The following is an 18,964-nucleotide window of genomic DNA, read 5'->3' as shown; positions in this document are numbered from 1 at the left end:
CACTATCTGCCGATATGTTGTATCTGGAGTATTTTGAACACTAACTTTATTACTTTCCAAACAGCCTCAGTTAGGATACATTGTTTGTAATTTTGTACCTCTGTGCTTCCATTACTTTCTGTTGTATTTCACATCCTCCATTTGCTACACTATGTTTTCCGTCACTGTTACAACATTTAACTTTATCAGGCCCACATTTCACATACTCCTGATCCCCACCACACTTTGCACATCTCATTTTACCGTTGCAGACATTAGCAACATGCCCCATCCGTTGGCACATGGAAGTGAAAGTGGCACGCACTCTCTAACTGGATAACAGAGTGATCCTAGATGCATCCTATTCGTCAGATTCCTCTCAAATTGTAACAATACAGTTGTAGGATCCACTGGACTTCCACTCTTTTTGCTTTTCATCCGTTTTGCGTCAATAACTTTTCCTTCTTTCAGGGAAGCCTTAACTTGTTTCATGGTAATTTCCAATGGCATCCCAGCAATTACTCCTCTCCGTTTAGACAGGGCACCGGGAATGTGACATTTCACCCGACCCCCATTTAGTGAGTTAAATTTCAAGACTTTCTCCTGCTGAATTTTGTATTTGCAATGATCAGGACCTTCCCACAAACCATCGGTTTGGCCTCTTTAATCACCCCTCCTTAATCACCCCACTCAGAACGACAGATTTTTACCTTGTCAGCTCAGGGATTCGATCCAGCAACCTTTCGGTTACTGGCCCAACGGTCTAACCACTTATCGGTCATGTAGCAGACACTCTTATCCAGAGTGACTTACAGTAGTGATTGCATACATTTTCATAATATATATATATCTTTTTTAAATCATACTGGTCCCCCGTGGGAATCGAACCCACAACCCTGGCCTTGTAAGCACCATGCTCTACCAACTACACAGGACCAAAAAGGTTCTTCAGTTGTCCCCATAGGAGAATCCTTTCTGGTTCAAGGTAGAACTTTTTTGGGTTCCATGTAGAACCCTCTGTGTAAAGGGTTCTACATGGAACTATATTAGTTCTACTTGCAAACAAAAAGTGATCTTCAAGAACCCTTTCAGGTTTTAGATGGCACCTTCTTTTCCAAGAGTGTAGTTCACTCTTCCTAATATAACTACACTGGAAGAATGACCTAAGAAGTAGGTGTTACTTGTTGTTTTTACAAACAACATAACATCCATAGTGTTTCTACGATCAATTCAAAGCCTTTGCCCTGTCACATGACTATACGTTAAGACAATACAATAAACAGAGGGAGTAGACAGATGGGAGTGGATAAACTGTTCTATCTTCATTCTCTCCTACAGAGCAGAGCTCAAATACGGTGTGATATGGTAGCTGGTCATGAATCTATAGGAATATCAGAGCATTCCAAAGCCACGGAGGTTTGATGTCGCAACAGCTGGAAATGTATGTTACAACAACTTGAAATTGAAGAAGAATGATGTGTTCAGGTAGAAATGAATTTCACCATATAGCAACTGCCTTTGTTTGAAGCATGTTGTATCTTCTGTACTTCACTGTCCTTTTCCTCCTCTCCTCCCCTTGGTTTAATGTTATTTACAAAGACATGTTTTGATATTCTATTGATTGACTTAGTGAGTTATTTGTATATTTACAAAAAAAGGCTAAACTTCCTACTGTAGTATAAGAATAATTCTTATGGAGGTTTAATCAGCATTTACTTGAGCATTCATCAAGCAGGATCAGTCAAGGCTAGATGTATTTTTCTGCAATATCTTTCATTGTGTATTTTTTTAAATGTCCCTTTACAAGATACAGTAGCAGTAGTGCAATTTAATGACACTGTCACAAGTTCTGAACTGAAGGTCCAAAGTTCAGCATCACATGTGTTCCACAGTTGAAGTCGGAAGTTTACATACACTTAGGTTGGAGTCATTAAAAATCGTTTTTCAACCACTCCACAAATGTCTTGTTAACAAACTATATTTTTGGCAAGTCGGCTAGGACATCTACTTTGTGCATGACGCAAGTAATTTTTCCAACAATTGTTTACAGACAGATTATTTCACTTATAATTCACTGTATCACAATTCCAGTGGGTCACAAGTTTACATACACTAAGGTGACTGTGCCTTTAAACAGCTTGGAATATTCCAGAAAATTATCATGGCTTTAGAAGCTTCTGATAGGCTAATTGACATCATTTGAGTCAATTGGAGGTCTACCTGTGGATGTATTTCAAGGCCTACCTTCAAACTCAGTGCCTCTTTGCTTGACATCGTGGGAATATCTAAAGAAATCAGCCAAGAACTCAGACAAAAAAATTGCAGACCTCCACAAGTCTGGTTCATCCTTGGGAGCAAGGTACCACGTTCATCTGCACAGACAATAGTACGCAAGGATAAACACCATGGGACCACGCAGCCGTCATATCACTCTGGAAGGAGACAGGCCAGTACATCAGGAGATGTGGAGGAGGCCGTAGGAGGGCAACAACCCAGCAGCAGGACCGCTACCTCCGCCTTTGTGCAAGGAGGAGCAGGAGGAGCACTGCCAGAGCCCTGCTAAATGACCTCCAGCAGGCCACAAATGTGCATGTGTCTGCTCAAATGGTCAGAAACAGACTCCATGAGGGTGGTATGAGGGCCCGACGTCCACAGGTGGGGGTTGTGCTTACAGCCCAAAACCGTGCAGGACGTTTGGCATTTGCCAGAGAACACCAAGATTGGCAAATTCGCCACTGGCGCCCTGTGCTCTTCACAGATGAAAGCAGGTTCACACTGAGCACGTGACAGATGTGACAGAGTCTGGAGACGCCGTGGAGAAGGTTCTGCTGCCTGCAACATCCTCCAGCATGACTGGTTTGGCGGTGGGTCAGTCATGGTGTGGGGTGGCATTTCTTTGGGGGGCCGCACAGCCCTCCATGTGCTCGCCAGGGGTAGCCTGACTGCCATTAGGTACCGAGATGAGATCCTCAGACCCATTGTGAGACCATATGCTGGTGCGGTTGGCCTTGGGTTCCTTCTAATGCAAGACAATGCTAGACCTCATGTGGCTGGAGTGTGTCAGCAGTTCCTGCAAGAGGAAGGCATTGATGCTATGGACTGGCCCGCCCGTTCCCCAGACCTGAATCCAATTGAGCACATCTGGGACATCATGTCTCGCTCCATCCACCAACGCCACGTTGCACCACAGACTGTCCAGGAGTTGGCGGATGCTTTAGTCCAGGTCTGGGAGAAGATCCCTCAGGAGACCGTCCGCCACCTCATCAGGAGCATGCCCAGGCATTGTAGGGAGGTCATACAGGCACGTGGAGGCCACACACACTACTGAGCCTCATTTTGACTTGTTTTAAGGACATTACATCAAAGTTGGATCAGCCTGTAGTGTGGTTTTCCACTTTAATTTTGAGTGTGACTCCAAATCCAGACCTCCATGGGTTGATAAATTGGATTTCCATGGATTATTTTTGTGTGATTTTGTTGTCAGCACATTCAACTATGTATAGAAAACAGTATTTAATCATATTATTTCTTTCATTCAGATCTATGATGTGTTGTTTATGTGTTCCCTTTATTTTTTTGAGCAGTATATTTGGCTGAGGTGTATGTAAACTTCCGACTTCAACTGTATACTGTATGTTAATTGGTGTCTTTGCTGCACATTGGCTGGATGAATATGATGTTTTGGCTGAACCAACAGTTTTCATTTTGAGATAGAAGATGGATAGGGACGTATCCCCAATTTACCAGTCACGTACATTCAGGGTGCAACAAATCAAATCAAATTGTAATGGTCACATACACATATTTAGCATGTCATTGTGGGTGTAGCGAAATGCTTGTGTTCCTAGCTCCAACAGTGCAGTGGTATCTAACAATTCACAACAATACACAGTACCAGTGAAAAGTTTGGACAGGTTTGTCTTTGTTTTGACTATTTTCTACATTGTAGAATAATAGTCAAGACATAAACTATGAAATAACACATATGGATTCATGTAGTACCCAAAAAAGTGTTAAACAAATCAAAATATATTTGAGATTCTTCAAAGTAGCCTCCATTTTGCCTTGATGACAGCTTTGCACTATCTTGGCATTCTCTCAACCAGCTTCATGAGGTAGTCACCTGGAATGCATTTCAATTAACAGGTGTGCCTTGTTAAAAGTTAATTTGTGGAATTTATTTCCTTCTTAATGTGTTTGAGCCAGTCAGTTGTGTTGTGACAAGGTAGGGGTGGCATACAGAATATAGCCCTATTTGGTAAAAGACCAAGTCCATATTATGGAAAGAACAACTCAAAAAAGCTAAGAGAAATGACAGTCCATCATTACTTTAAGACATGAAGGTCAGTCAATATGGAACATTTCAAGAACTTTGAAGTGCAGTCACAAATACTATCAAGCACTATGATGAAACTGGCAGGGGTTAAGTTCATTAGAGTTACCAGCCTCTGAAATTGCAGCCCAAATAAATTCTTCAGAGTTCAAGTAACAGACACATCTCAACATCAACTGTTCAGAGGAGACTGCGTGAATCAGGCCTTCATGGTCAAATTGCTTCAAAGGAACCACTACTAAAGGACAACAATAATAAGAAGAGACATGCTTGTTCCAAGAAACACAAGCAATGGACATTAGACTGGTAGAAATCTGTCCTTTGGTCTAATGAGTCCAAATTTGAGATTTCTGGTTCCAACCACCGTGTCTTTGTGAGACGCATAGTAGGTGAATGGATGAACTCTGCATGTGTGGTTCCTACTGTGAAGCATGGAGGAAGAGGTGTGATGGTGTGGGGGAGATTTGCTGGTGACACTGTCAGTGATTTATTTAAAATTCAAGGCACACTTAACCAGCATGGCGACCACAGCATTCTGCAGCGATACGCCTTCCCATCTGGTTTGCGCTGACTGGGATTATTATTTGTTTTTCAACAGGACAATGACCCAACACACCTCCAGGCTGTGTAAGGGCTATTTTACCAAGTAGGAGAGTGATGAGCGCTGCATCAGATGACCTGGCCTCCACAATCACCCAACCTCAACCAAATTGAGATGGTTTGGAATGAGTTGGATCGCAGAGTGAAGGAAAAACATCAAACAAGTGCTCAGCATATGTGGGAACTCCTTCAAGACTGTTGGAAAAGCATTCCAGGTGAAGCTGATTGAGAACATTCTGAGTGTGCAAAGCTGTCATCAAGGCAAAGGGTGGCTACTTGTAAAAATATAAAACTTTATATTTTGATTTGTTTAACACTTTTTTTGGTTACTACATGATTCAATATGTGTTATTTTATAGTTTTGATGTATTCACTATTATTATACAATGTAGAAAATAGTAAAAATATAGAAAAACCCTGGAATGAGTAGGCGTGTCCAAACCTTTGACTGGTACTGTACATAAAAGTAAAATAATATATAAAATATAGATCGAGCAATGTGGCATTGACTAAAACACAGCAGAATAGAGTACAGGATATACATATGAGATGAGCAAAGCAGTATGTAAACATTATTAAAGTGACTAGTTCTCCATTATTAAAGTGGCCAGTGATTTCAAGTCTATGGATATAGGGCAGCAGCCTCTAAGGTGCAGGGTTGCGTAACCGGATGGAAGTCGGCTAGTGATGGCTATTTAACAGTCTGACGGCCTTGAGATAGAAGCTGTTTTTCAGTCTCTCTGTCCCAGCTTTGATGCACCTGTCCTGACCTCGACTTCTGGATGATAGGGGGGTCAACAGGCCGTGGCTCGGGTGGTTGATGTCCTTGATTATCTTTCTGGTCTTCCTGTGACATCAGGTGCTGTAGGTGTCCTGGATGGCAGGTACTTTTCCCCCGGTGATGCGTTGGGCAGACCGCACCACTCTCTGGAGAGCCCTGCTGTTGCGGGCAGTGCAGTTGCCATACCAGGCGGTGATACAGCACAACAGGATGCTATCAATTGTGCATCTATAAAAGTTTGTGAGGGTATTAGAGTCCAAGCCAAATTTATACAGCCTCCTGAGGTTGAAGAGACACTGTTGCGCCTTCTTCACCACACTGTGTGTGTGGAGCATTTCAGTGATGTGTACGCCGAATGGAACTTGAAGCTTTCCACCTTCTCCACTGCGGTCCTTCAATGTGGATAGGGGTATGCTCCCTCTGCTGTTTCCTAAAGTCCATGATCAGCTCCTTTGTTTTGTTGACGTTGAGTGAGAGGTTATTTTCCTGGCACCACTTTCCCAGGGCCCTCACCTCCTCCCTGTAGGCTGTCTCATCATTGTCTATTACTGTTGTGTCATCTGCAAACGTATTGAGGCGTGCATGGCCATGCAGTCATGGGTGAAAAGGAGTACAGGAGGGGGCTGAGCATGCACCCTTGTGAGACCCCTGTGTTGAGCATCAGCAAAGTGGAGGTGTTGTTTCCTACCTTCACCACCTGGGGGGCGGCCCGTCAGGAAAGCCAGGACGCAGTTGCACAGGGTGAGGTTCAGACCCAGGGCCCCAAGCTTAATGATGAGGTTGGAGAGTACTATGGTGTTGAATTCTGAGCTATAGTCAATGAACAGCATTCTTACATAGGTATTCCTCTTGTCCAGATGGGATAGGGCAGTGTGCAGTGCGATGGCGATTGCATCGTCTTTGGATCTATTGGGGCGGTAAGCAAATTGAAGTAGTTCTATGGTGTCCGGTAAGGTAGAGGTGATATGATCCTTAACTAGCCTCTCAAAGCACTTCATGATGACAGAAGTGAGTGCTAAAGGGCAACAGTCATTTAGTTCAGTTACCTTTGCTTTCTTAGGTACAGGAACAATGATGGACATCTTGAAGCAAGTGGGGACAGCAGACTGGGATAGGGGGAGATTGAATATGTCCGTAAACTCTCCAGCCAGCTGGTCTGCGCATGCTCTGAGGATGCGGCTAGAGATGCCGTCTGGGCCAGTAGCCTTGCAAGGATTAACACGCTTAAATGACTCACTCACATTGCAGATAGAAATTCCATGAATAGAGATGACATGATTCCTTACTCCACTCCGTACTCCAGCATACCCTGTTATGATTATAATGTCATCACACTGATCTTCAACACAGGTGTGTCTTTGAGGGTGATGATACTGGCAGCTCTCACCGTTCCCATCATAGTCCAAAGTCCTGGTGAGCATATGCTATTAGTTTTCTGCAAAATATCCTATTTTCTCTACATAACCGTCTCAAATTCAGAAATAAAAAATATTATTCTTCAATTTCCTTGAGTAAGAAAATGAGTCTCTCTCTCTCTCTCTCTCTCTCTCTCTCTCTCTCTCTCTCTCTCTCTCTCTCTCTCTCTCTCTCTCTCTCTCTCTCTCTCTCACCCCAGAAACCTTCACCTTGATGGTCCCAAACGGTCCAATCCTGACCTGGTTGAACTCCTCCGTTTCTTTATCTTGTGAACTTTCACCTCTCTTCAATGCGGAGCCATTGGAGGTGCGCTGGTACAGGGCCAAAGACTTTGACTCAACTGCCTTGTTGTACAAAGATCATAAGATCCAGGAGGCCTCTGTGGACCCCCGTTACAGGGGCAGGGTGTCTCTAACTGGGGAGCTGGAGAGAGGGAATTTGTCCCTGACACTGGAGAGGGTCACACTGGAAGACAGGGGGGAGTATGTGTGCTATGTTAGCAGTGAACAGTGGTACGACAAGGCCATTGTACTCCTCACAGTGAATGGTAAGTAATTGGGGACAGTCCTACTTAATGGATAGTTCACCCAAATTACAGATTGGTTTCCTTCACTTGCATTGGTTAATAGGCCATAATTGCTAAAGAGTTTGCATTTGGTGACAGTGGCCAGGTATACAAAACCGAAGCATGGATTGTTGTCTTAGCTTGTCCATAGACCGATTTCAGGGTAAGGAAACCAATGTGTAATTTTGTAATTTGGGTGAACTACCACTTCAACATGGGATGAAATTTTTGGTCTGTCCACAAAACTACAACTTCCCCAAAAATACTGTAATACCAGGGTTTGGGTCAATTCCAATTCATTTCCAGAAAGTAAACCAAATTCCAATTCCAACTTTTCCTAATTGAAAATCATTGAGGAGAATAGGAATTTCACTGTACATCCTGAATTGACTGAAATGCCAATGCAATTCACTCAACCCTGCGTAATACTCACAATATTGTAGCAGAAATGATCTTGTATCTTTGTTTTATGATAGTTTACAGGAAAATGTGATGCATGAGATACAATAGTCTATTCCAATAATCTATGATCATAGCTTGTCCTCACCCTCCCCTTTTATCTGTCCATTAGTAACAGGTAGTGAACCAGTTCTCTCTGTTGCTGAAGCAAGAGGAGGAGGAGGTCAGGTGAACGTTACCTGTTCATCAGAGGGTTGGTCACCACAACCTACACTCACCTGGAGAAACAAAGACGGGACAGAGATCAGACATGGACAAGTACTCAACACCACTGGTAATTACTTGTAGAATCACTACACATGCCAAATCAGTCTGAAGAAGGCTATCTACAACTGTATGTTTGTGTGTTTGTGGGTGACTGTATCTGAGAAGGTGTATCTTTCACAATTAATAAATGGTTGTGTATCACCCCCTTCTCTCTAACAGATTCTCAGGGCTTGTTGAGTGTCAGTAGCTGGCTGCTGTATTCTCCCTCAGATTCTGATTGGCTCTCCTGTACAATCTCTCTGTCTGGGGAGAAGAGAGAGAGCAGAATCATGCCAAGAGCTCCAATGGAAGGTGAATGTCTCAGAAAAGGTTATCAATACCTTAACATTTAATATCTCAATATTGAACTATTTCAGTCGGTTCACTCGATGTAGCACCTTATGTAAATTCAAGTTCAAGTGTACTTTTACCTAGCCTGGCTGACGGAGTCGGTGCTTTTCCAGATTAATTTGTACCAACATAGTAGAATGCAAATCAAAGATGTAGGGTAGAGCAAGGGTTAAACAATGAAAATCTGCAAACTGGTATACTGCTCTCAAAGTGTTTAATGAAAGAAGTATAACATTTCAACCCTACAAGGGTCTTCGTCAGGACAGGTATAAAACCGTTGCAATAGGGTTTCTGAAGTCATTGTTACAAATACTGCTCAGATATTCTGTTTTTTGGGCTTCGTCCTAATGTTATCCTTCCCACTTGAACACTTCAAATATTAAAGCTGATATACCCCCTAAATTATATTTTTTTTAAGTACCAAAGTTTTCACCCCCCTCAGACATTTTACAATTAAATCAAATGTAATTCCATGCTGTAACAGAATAAAAAGTCTAAGGGTGTAAATACTTATGCAAGGCGCTGTATGTTCTCTTAAAGTTGAAGTGGTTTATACATCCTTTCTACAGGACATTGGAGCCTTGGTGCCTTCATGACATTACTGTTCATCAATCTACTAGTAATCTTTACTCTAATTGGACTCTTCATCTGGAACAAAAAAACAGGTATATTAACAAGATGCTATTATTGTCACGTCCTGACCAGTAAAAAGGGTATTTTGCCATAGAATGGTCAGGGCGTGGCAGGGGGGTTTGTTTTGTGTGTTTTGGGGGTTTTGGTTCTAGGGGATTTTGGTTCTAGTTTTCTATTTCTATGTTTCATTTTCCATGTTTGGCCGAGTATGGTTTCCAATCAGAGGCTGGTGTTTTTCGTTGTCTCTGATTGGAAGCCATACTTAGGCAGCCTGTTTTTCTTTGGGTTTTGTGGGTGGTTGTTTTCCGTATAGTCTGTGAACCTCCCGGAACTGTTTGCTGTCGTTTGTTTTTTCTTTGTTTAAGTGTTCTCTTCAAATAAATAAGTAAGAATGAGCACTCTACACGCTGCGCCTTGGTCCCCTTTATACGACCCATGTGACAATTATTTAATTCCATGGCCGACTTCAACTTCAAAACCATGCCATTGAGCTACACAATCTCTGTCATCAGGTTGATTTGGGCATGAAATTGAAAGAATTCAGCTAACTGTAGCCACCACTAGCTAACAAACAAGTGATAGGGGCAAATGTGCAATGTACTTTAAAAAAAAAGTTTAATGATCTTATATTAACATCAAACCAATATAGCTGATTTCAGTTGATTTGGCCATTAAAAAACATTTCACAATTGCCCTTTCCCATCCATTGCTTGTTAGCTAGCAGTAGATAAAGTTAGCTGAAATTTGTAGTGGTTGTTTAACGGGAACTGAACTATGGATTACAGTTTCTTCAGGCACAAAGACAATTTTCAGGTTGATGAACCATCTCACATCAAGCTGGAAAATCCAGAGCTTCCCCAATACCAATATTCGAAATTAGGGACTAGGCCTGGGCATATTTCAGAGTACACATGTAAGGAGACATTTTGAACTCCCAATATTTAACGGTGTGCACATCTGATTTGTTTAAATGAAATCAAGTCATGAAAAATCCAGCTATGATACTAATTAGTGATAGGAGAACTCATTAACATAAAGTGTGAATGATAGTATTTGCGCTTGGCATTTAGGCTCTGCTTTTCATGGTGCTCCGAGTCCAAGGAAAATACTCAGCTAATTTCCCTGATCATAGTATTTACACTTCCCCCAAATATACAGAATCATACACCAAGGTGAGTTAACTATGTACAGCAGAGCACCCACTGCTTTCTGAAATCACTCAGGATGACCATACATGTTTTTACATGTATATTTTGGTCAGTGTTTATTATAATTTCATCCACAAGTGTTGCATTTGAACATTTCAAATACTATTGTAGGGATCAAGCATTCACTACCCATCTCTATTGTATTATTTTGGTTTTATTTGACAATATCTCCTTTTCCCCCTTCTCACAGGGTCTATCAGGTTGTCAACATCAGAGAAAGATGACAATGCAGAGGGTACTGTGTATTGTCTATTCAAGTAAAGATGGTTATGTCTAACACTGGAAACATGAGAACAATGTTTTATTACGTACAATATCTTGATATTCGTGTGTCATTGGATTTCAGGTAAAACAGAGTCTAATGAGAGGCCAGCAGGTATGAATTCAGTATTCCTACAAGTCTATTTGTTGTATTTGTACACATAATAACATAACTTTCATAACTTTTTTTGTTGTTTATGGTCTTCATTAAATAGAAGAGGCAAATCTTCTTGAAGGTAAATAGAGTTGAAATGCACTCATATTAAACCTTGAAAAGGTAGCTACATTTGCCAGTAAATACATTTTATTAATAATCTATCATGTTTCATTCTGAACAGAAGGTGTAAAGAAAACTGATATGGAAACAGAAACACAGACAGAATTTTTCCTAAAAGGTAAATTCTTTTTTACAAAATGTTATTTTTTCTCTCTTCTTTTGAAATGTATTACTCAAACATACAGTACATGTAAAATCATTCACAGTTGTTTAGTACCATTAATTGGACAACACTCTCAGGAATAAAATAATGTTACATCCCAAAAAAGTCAATAATATGTTTCACTCTGGGCAGAAAGTGCTACGCAAACTGCACTGAGAGAATCATTCCCAAAAGGTAAATGGAAAATCTTTACAAACCTTAAATGAATTAATGTAGTATTATTTATATACTTATAATTATGTAATATTGTGATGATGTTGATGTTAATTTGATTTATCCAGAGCGACTTACAATTAGTGTATTCATCTTAAGATAGCTAGGTGAGACAACAACATAGTACAATCATATCAAGTGCATTTTCCCTCAACAAAGTATTTATTTGCAAAATCAGAGGTAGTAGGAAAAGACAAGTCTTTCATCTTATATACACAATCATTCAGGTTTGTTTCCTTATTACTTTGGTTTTCGAAGTGGGGAGACATAATTACTAATTCCTTTATTCCACATTTTGTTGTGTTACAGCATTAATTCAAAATGGATTAAATATGTTTTTCTTACCCATCTACACACATTATCCCATCATGACAAAGTGAAAACATGTTTTCAAATGTTTTTGCAAATGTATTGAAAATGAAATACAGAAATATGTCATTTACATACACAACATGATCAAAAGTATGTGGACACCAACACGTCAAACATCTCATTTCAAACTCATGGTCATTAATATGGAGTTGGTCACCCCTTTGCTGCAAATAACAGCCTCCACTCTTCTGGGAAGGCTTTCCACTAGATGTTGTAACATTGCTGTGGTGGCCTATTTCCTTTTAGCAACATTTGTGAGGTTGTGCACTGATGTTGGGCTATTAGGCCTTGCTCGCATTCGTCGTTCCAATTCATCCCAAAGGTGTTCAATGGGATTGAAGTCAGAGCTCTGTGCAAGTCAGTCAAGTTCTTCCACACCGATCTCGACAAACATTTTCTGTATAGACATCGCTTTGTGCATGGAGGCATTGTCATACTGAAACAGGAAAGAGCCTTCCCCAAACTGTTGCCACAAAATTGGAAGCACAGAATCGTCTAGAATGTCATTGTATATTGAAGCGTTTAGTTTACCCTTCACTGGAACTAAGGGGCTTAGCCCGAACCATGAAAAACAGCCACAGACCATTATTCCTCCTCCACCAAACTACAGTTGGCAATATGCATTGGGAAAGGTAACGTTCTCCTGGCATCCACCAAACCCAGATTTGTCCGTCGGACTGCCAGATGGTGAAGCGTGATTCATCACTCCAGAGAACGCGTTTCCACTGTTCCTTAGTCCAATGGCTGAAAGCTTTCCACCACTCCAGCCGACGCTTGGCATTGCGCATGGTGATCTTAGGCTTATATGCGGCTGCTCGGCCATTGAAACCCATTTCCTGAAGCTCCCGACGAACAGTTCTTGTGCTGACGTTGCTTCCAGAGGCAGCTTGGAACTCAGTAGTGAGTGTTGCAACCAACTACAGATTTTTACGCTACCCGCTTCAGCACTCGGCTGTCCTTTTCTGTGAGATTGTGTGGCCTACCACTTTGCGGCTGAGCCATTGTTTCTCCTAGTCGTTTCACTTCACAATAACAGCACTTACAGTTGACAGGGGCAGCTCTAGTAGCGCAGAAATTTTACGAACTGACTTGTTGGAAAAGTGGCATCCTACGACGGTGCCACGTTGAAAGTCACTAAGCTCTTCACCATGGCCATTCTACTACCAGTGTTTGTCTATGGATATTGCATGGCTGTGTGCTCGATTTTTATACACCTGTCAGCAAAGAATGTGACTGAAATAGCCGAATCCACTAATTTGAAGGGCTGTCTACATACTTTTGCATATATAGTGTAAGTTTTCTCAGCCCTGAGTCAATACATGTTAGAATCATTTTTGGCAGTGATTACAGTTGTAAGTCCTACTGGGTAAGTCTCTAAGAGCTTTGCACATCTGGATTGTACAATATTTTCACATTACTCTCTTCAAAATTCTTCAACCTCTGTCAAATGTGTTGATGATCATTGCTAGACAACCATTGCCATAGGTTTTCAGGCAGATTTAAGACAAAACTTTAACTCGGCCACTCATGAACAGTCACTGTCTTCTTGGTAATCAACTCCAATGTAGATTTGGCCTTGTGTTTTAAGCTATTGTCCTGCTGAAAGGTGACTTCATCTCCCAGTGTCTGGTGGAAATCAGACTGAACCAGGTTTTCTTCTAGGATTTTGCTTGTGCTTAGCTCTGTTCCGTTTATTTTTTATTCTGGAAAAACCCTAGTTCTTAACTACTACGAGAGTACCTATAACATGATGCATCCACCACTATACTTGAAAATATGAAGTGGTACTCAGTAATGTGTTCTATTGGATTTGTCTCAAATCTAACATTTTGTATTCATGAAAAAAAGTGATTGCTTTGTCTTATTATTTTGCAGTATTACTTCAGCGCATTGTTGCAAACATGATGGATGTTTTGGAATATTTTTTATTGTGTACAGGTTACACTCTGTCAATTAGGTTAGTATTGTGGAGTAACTACAATGTTGTTGGTCCATCCCCAGTTTTCTCCTATCACATCCATTAAACTCTAACTGTTTTAAAGTCACCATTGGCCTTATGGTGAAATCCATGAGCTGTTTCCTTCCTCCTAGGAAACTGAGTTAGGAAGGACGCCTGTATAGGGGAATTGGAAAGCCGCCGTGGTCTTTGGTTGAATCTGTGTGTGAAATCCACTGCTTGATTGAGGGACCTTACAGATAATTGTATGTGTGGGGTACAGAGATGAGGTAGTCATTCAAAATCCATGCAACTTATGTGACTTGTCAAGCAAATGTTTACTCCTGAACTTATTTAGGCTTGCCATAACAAAGGGGTTGAATACTCATTGACCCAAGACAGATCAGCTTTTCATTTTTTATTAATTTGTAAACATGTCAAAAAACATAATTCTACTGTGACATTATGGGGTATTGTGTGTAAACTAGTGACAAAACATTTCATTTGAATCTATTTTACATAGGCTGTAACACAACATGTGGAAAAAGTCAAGGGGTGTGAACACTTTCTGAAGGCACTGCATATAGTGTTAGCATACTACACATAGCACGTGTAGTAATATAACACAATCCAATGAGTAACCATGTAAGTGAATGTATGAATTAAATCCTGTTCTCTTCTCTTAGTGGACATCACTTTGGACCCACTGACTGCTCACTCTTCGCAAGCGGTGTCTTGCTGTAAAAAGATGGTTCATTGTAAAAAAGGAGATCATGCTTCCACAGCTCATTTTGTCCTTAGTGAGAACAAATTCAGCTCAGGACAGATATACTGGGAAGTGGAGGTGGATTCAAAGTGTAAACAGACATGGTATGTTGGGGTAACCACCACAGACGCAGCCCAGATTAATAAGGCTATTGTCCCCTTAAAACCTGGGAATGGTTTCTGGGTTCTTCGCTATAAAAAAGGAAAAGGTTATTGTGTCTCTACAGACCCTCCAACACCATTCTCTGGAAATGAAAACCTTGAAACACTGGGAGTGTTCTTAGATTGTGACAGACAGATTCTTTCCTTTTATGATGCTGATTCAGCAGTACATCTGTACAGTTTTGCTGACGTGTCATCTAACTCTAACACATTCTTTGCTGTATTTAGCCCTGGATTCGACACATTTCCCTTAAAAATTCAATGATTGTAGATGACAAAGGTGCAAACTTCCCACAACAATAATCATGTTAGATATTACTGAACAAAAAATAGTCAGTATAATCAAATCCAATTTTATTCGGCACATGCATCGAATACAACAGGTGTAGACTTTACCATGAAATGCTTATTCATGAGCCCTTTCCCAACAAAGCAGAGTTAAAAAGAAAACAATTAGCAAAAACAGAAGGAAATATTAACAGAATAAAATAACAATAATGAGGCTATATAGAAGGATTACCGGTATCGAGTCAATGTGCAGGGGTACGATGTAGTTTAGGTAATTGAGGTAATACGTACATGTAGGGGGGGTAAAAATGACTAGGCAATCAGGTTAGATAATAAACAGAGAAGCGCAGCAGTATATTTGAAGAGTGTGAAGGAGTTTGTGTGTTTGGGATCAATGTGTGTGTGCGTGTGTTGGGAGTGTCAGCGTAGTGTGTGTGAGTTGTGTCCAGTGAGCGTGCATAGAGCCTGTGCAAGAGAGTCAGTGCATAAAAAAGGTGGTCAATGCAAATAGTCCGGGTAGCCATTTGATTAACTGTTCAGCAGTCTTACGGCTTGGAGGTAGAAGTTGTTCAGGAACCTTTTGGTCCCAGACTTGACACTCGGTACTGCTCGCCGTCCGGTAGCAGAGAGAATAGTCGATGACTTGGGTAGCCGGAGTCTTTTGACAATTTTTAGGGCCTTCCTCTGACACCGCCTGGTATAGAGGTCATGGATGGCAGGGAGCTCGGCCCCAGTGATGTACTGGGCTATCCACACTACCCTCTGTAGCGCTTTGTGGTCGGATGCCAAACAGTTGTCATACCAAGCGGTGATGCAGCCAGTCAAGATGCGCTCAATGGTGCAGCTGTATAACTTTTTGAGGATCTGAGGGCCCATGCCAAATTATTTCGGCGTCCCGAGGGGGAATAGGCGTTGTCGTACCCTCCTCATGACTGTATTGGTGTGTTTGGACCATGATAGGTTGTTAGTGATGTGGACACCGAGGTTCACCGTTGATGTTTCCTCTAAAAGCTTATTATAACTGAGACACTAACAAAAAATTGTAAGACATACATTTAAATGCACACATACAATTAAACACTTACAAATGTCAATTGAAAATGTTACTTGAAATCCTAATCAATACCACTCAGTTGTATCAATGTTAAAATATATGTCGATATTTGATCACAATAACATCCTCCGCTGAAGTGTAAATCATTTTCTACTACAGCCAGGTCCTAAATCATTGGCACCCTTGATAAAGATGGGCAAAAAAGTATGTATACAAATAAAGTACAAATACTGAGCCAAATTGAGTGCTAAAAAAGTGAAAATTATATTATTTTATACTAATACAATTGCTCAGAGAAGTTGATTTTTGTAATACAAAAAAAATCTCAAAAAGATGGTTGTAAAAGTTATTGGCACCTCTGTATTCAATACTCCAGCATTGTCCTACTGCGAGGATAATAGCACTGAGCCTTATCCTAAAATATTTGTATTTCCTCCATACAGAATCTTTCCAGATCCTTGATATCCTTCGTCTGCTGCTTATGGACGGCCCTCTTCAATTCAAACCACAGGTTTTCAATGGGGTTCAAGTCCAGAGACTGAGATGGCCATTGCATAATGTTGATTTTGTGGTTAAATTCACAATTTCTTTGTGGATTATGATTTGTGCTTGAGGTTATTGTCTTGCTGGAAGCTCCACTTGAGGCCAAGTTTCAGCCTCCCTGCTCCTTAACTTTGGCAATACATGAGGTAGGCTATACATTAATAGATACTATAGGGACTACTGTCCCAGAAAGATCAGACTAGTTACAGCAAGTATGAGCAACAAAACCAAAAGAGAAAGGTATCATCTCTCACCAATTCAACCTAAAATGTCATTGTGATTGAGTCATCTGTTTTATCCATTGTCTAATGCAACGTTTACTAATGTAAAGATAAAGAAAGCAGAGATCATGTACAAAATGTACTTTGTTTTACAGGGTGATATAATGATGCAGGGAGCAAACATGGGATGATTTTGTGAAATGCGGTAGATTTGAAAGCATCTCTGTTTTTATCCCTCTCTGTACCCTGGTGCAGTGGAACAATTCTTGTTCAGCCTCAGTGCAGCATGATTCTGGATAGCTGAACTCCTGTAAATAGTGAAAGGACATGTAGATATCTATGGGACGTTGGTCAGACTGAAAATGATTTATCCAATGTGCAGAGGTATGTGATAACACTAGGCTTGTTGTCATAATTTTTTGGGGGGGAGGAGGAGTATTTCATCTTTAATATTTCATATAGATTGTAGCTTCTATCAATGTAATTATCTGCGTCATTATATTCATGTTACTTACTAATTTCATACTAGTGTTCTTTTGTGTTTTCCTACTTATTGTTATTCAAAAGGAACTCGTACATCTATCTTTGTTGCAGGTGCATGGTAACAGTTGGATAGGATGAGAAAAAAGAAGAAACCCACACACTGCTCTTGCTAGTATCACTGCTCTTTATTAAGCTTTACGTATCAGAGCTTTACAAAAATACATAAACTAAATGATTTTAACTTAACAGTGGTCATCTATTCAGATGACCTCTTTACCTTTACCTTATATGGAGTTTAAAGCTCTGATGATTGCCGTGAGGCCGATACGCAAAGCTTAGTAAAGAGCAGTGATACTAGCAAGAGCAGTGTGTGGGTTTCTTCTTTTTTCTCTACTTATTTGTATTGACATAGTGTTCTTATTCTGTTTTTTTCACTTATTTTTTATTGAATATTTTATAAATGTTGTGCTGTTTGAAAGGAGAGCTTGTTAATAAGCATTTTGTTGTGCTGTGTACAATACGCTGTATCGTGTGCACATAAAAAAATTACTTTGATGTGATTTGATTTCACAACAATGTATAGTTTTCTACATGCAGTAAGATTATTGATGTAAATAAAAGTGTCTGTCTACAAAATTATTGAATTCTGAATGGTTGACATTGTGTACATAAAACATTCGTTAAACATCCGGATATTGTATACAGTAATGATTTTTTTTTTAAACACAGTGCTGTTGCCATAGTCTACAGGTACACATTGACTTTGAAGATACTGCAAATTGTGGACACAATTTTACATATCAGCTGACACAACATACTTTAAAAAAATCCAGAGCAACACCTCAGCTCTGTGGTCTATTGTTTGATGATGGCCTAACAGCTTTAAAACATGTGTTATATACTTGTTGCCTTGTGAATGATTAAATAAGCATAACAAAACATTAATCTATTTTTTTGAGTGTGTACTCAACAGCAGAGTTAGGTAACCACGGCCCTGGTGTCCTGAAATTACTAGTATTAGTATTTTCCCATTACTAATTTTGTGTGAGAAATATCCTGATATTGTCTTCATTGTAACATTTGGTGCAGTGCTAAACGGGTCCCTACTACCCCCTAAGGTCGATGTCCTCGCCCCCGTGAGAATCTAATTAGCATAATTTTACAAATCCCCATAAAAATATGTTAGTTTAAAACTTCTTAGGGCTATGCCCCTTTTTTCTCAATTTCCGCCTGAATGACGTGCCCAAAGTAAACTGCCTGTTGCTCAGGCCCTGAAGCTAGGCTATGCATATAATTGTTACCATTGGAAAGAACACACTTTGAAGTTTGTAGAAATGTTAAAATAATGTAGGAGAATATAACACAATAGATATGGTAGGAGAAAATCCCCCAAAATCCCAACAGGAATTATTTTTTGGTTGAGAGAGACCATCCTCTTAGAATGGCAAGTATAAGGTCATACTGACAATTAGCTCCCTGAAACCAATACCTATGGCTTCCAAAGGGTGTCCGCAGTCCATGTTCAAGGTTTCAGGCTTGTAACTTCCAAAACGAATAAGAAATATCAGTTTTAGTAGAGGGACACAGTCTTGGAAATTCGTGTTTGCCATGAAGACAGGACGCACCTGCTAAAATTGGTTTCCTATTGAACATTC

The 18,964-nt window shown here is 40.4% G+C and overlaps 2 protein-coding genes across 4 annotated transcripts in view; one reads left to right on the top strand and one right to left on the bottom strand.

Annotated features, from left to right (window-relative positions):
- The window catches only part of LOC106602686 (cyclin-dependent kinase 2-associated protein 2), a 299,328-nt gene that overhangs the window by 164,457 nt on the left and 115,907 nt on the right, over positions 1–18,964 (bottom strand). The gene's annotated exons all lie outside the window — the stretch shown is intronic.
- On the top strand, positions 1,301–17,948 carry LOC106602705 (butyrophilin subfamily 2 member A1). Of its 3 annotated transcripts, XM_082974322.1 has the most exons (13): positions 1,301–1,464; positions 4,911–5,127; positions 7,044–7,106; positions 7,309–7,656; positions 8,246–8,407; positions 8,560–8,691; positions 9,300–9,395; positions 10,762–10,806; positions 10,918–10,947; positions 11,048–11,068; positions 11,171–11,227; positions 11,405–11,446; positions 14,480–17,948. In XM_082974322.1, the coding sequence occupies exons 2-13, from the start codon at positions 4,986–4,988 to the stop codon at positions 14,983–14,985; spliced, it is 1,644 nt and encodes a 547-aa protein (XP_082830448.1). In that variant the 5' UTR covers positions 1,301–1,464; positions 4,911–4,985; the 3' UTR covers positions 14,986–17,948. The 3 variants fall into 3 exon arrangements, with proteins under 3 accessions (XP_082830448.1, XP_014050972.1, XP_014050973.1); XM_014195497.3 differs by lacking the exon at positions 4,911–5,127 and having other exon boundaries at positions 1,302–1,464; XM_014195498.3 differs by lacking the exon at positions 4,911–5,127 and having other exon boundaries at positions 1,303–1,420.

This window comes from Salmo salar, chromosome 04 (assembly GCF_965601325.2).
Source record: "Salmo salar chromosome 04, fSalSal1, whole genome shotgun sequence".
NCBI lineage: Eukaryota > Metazoa > Chordata > Actinopteri > Salmoniformes > Salmonidae > Salmo > Salmo salar.
This window is presented reverse-complemented; position numbering and strand designations above follow the sequence as displayed.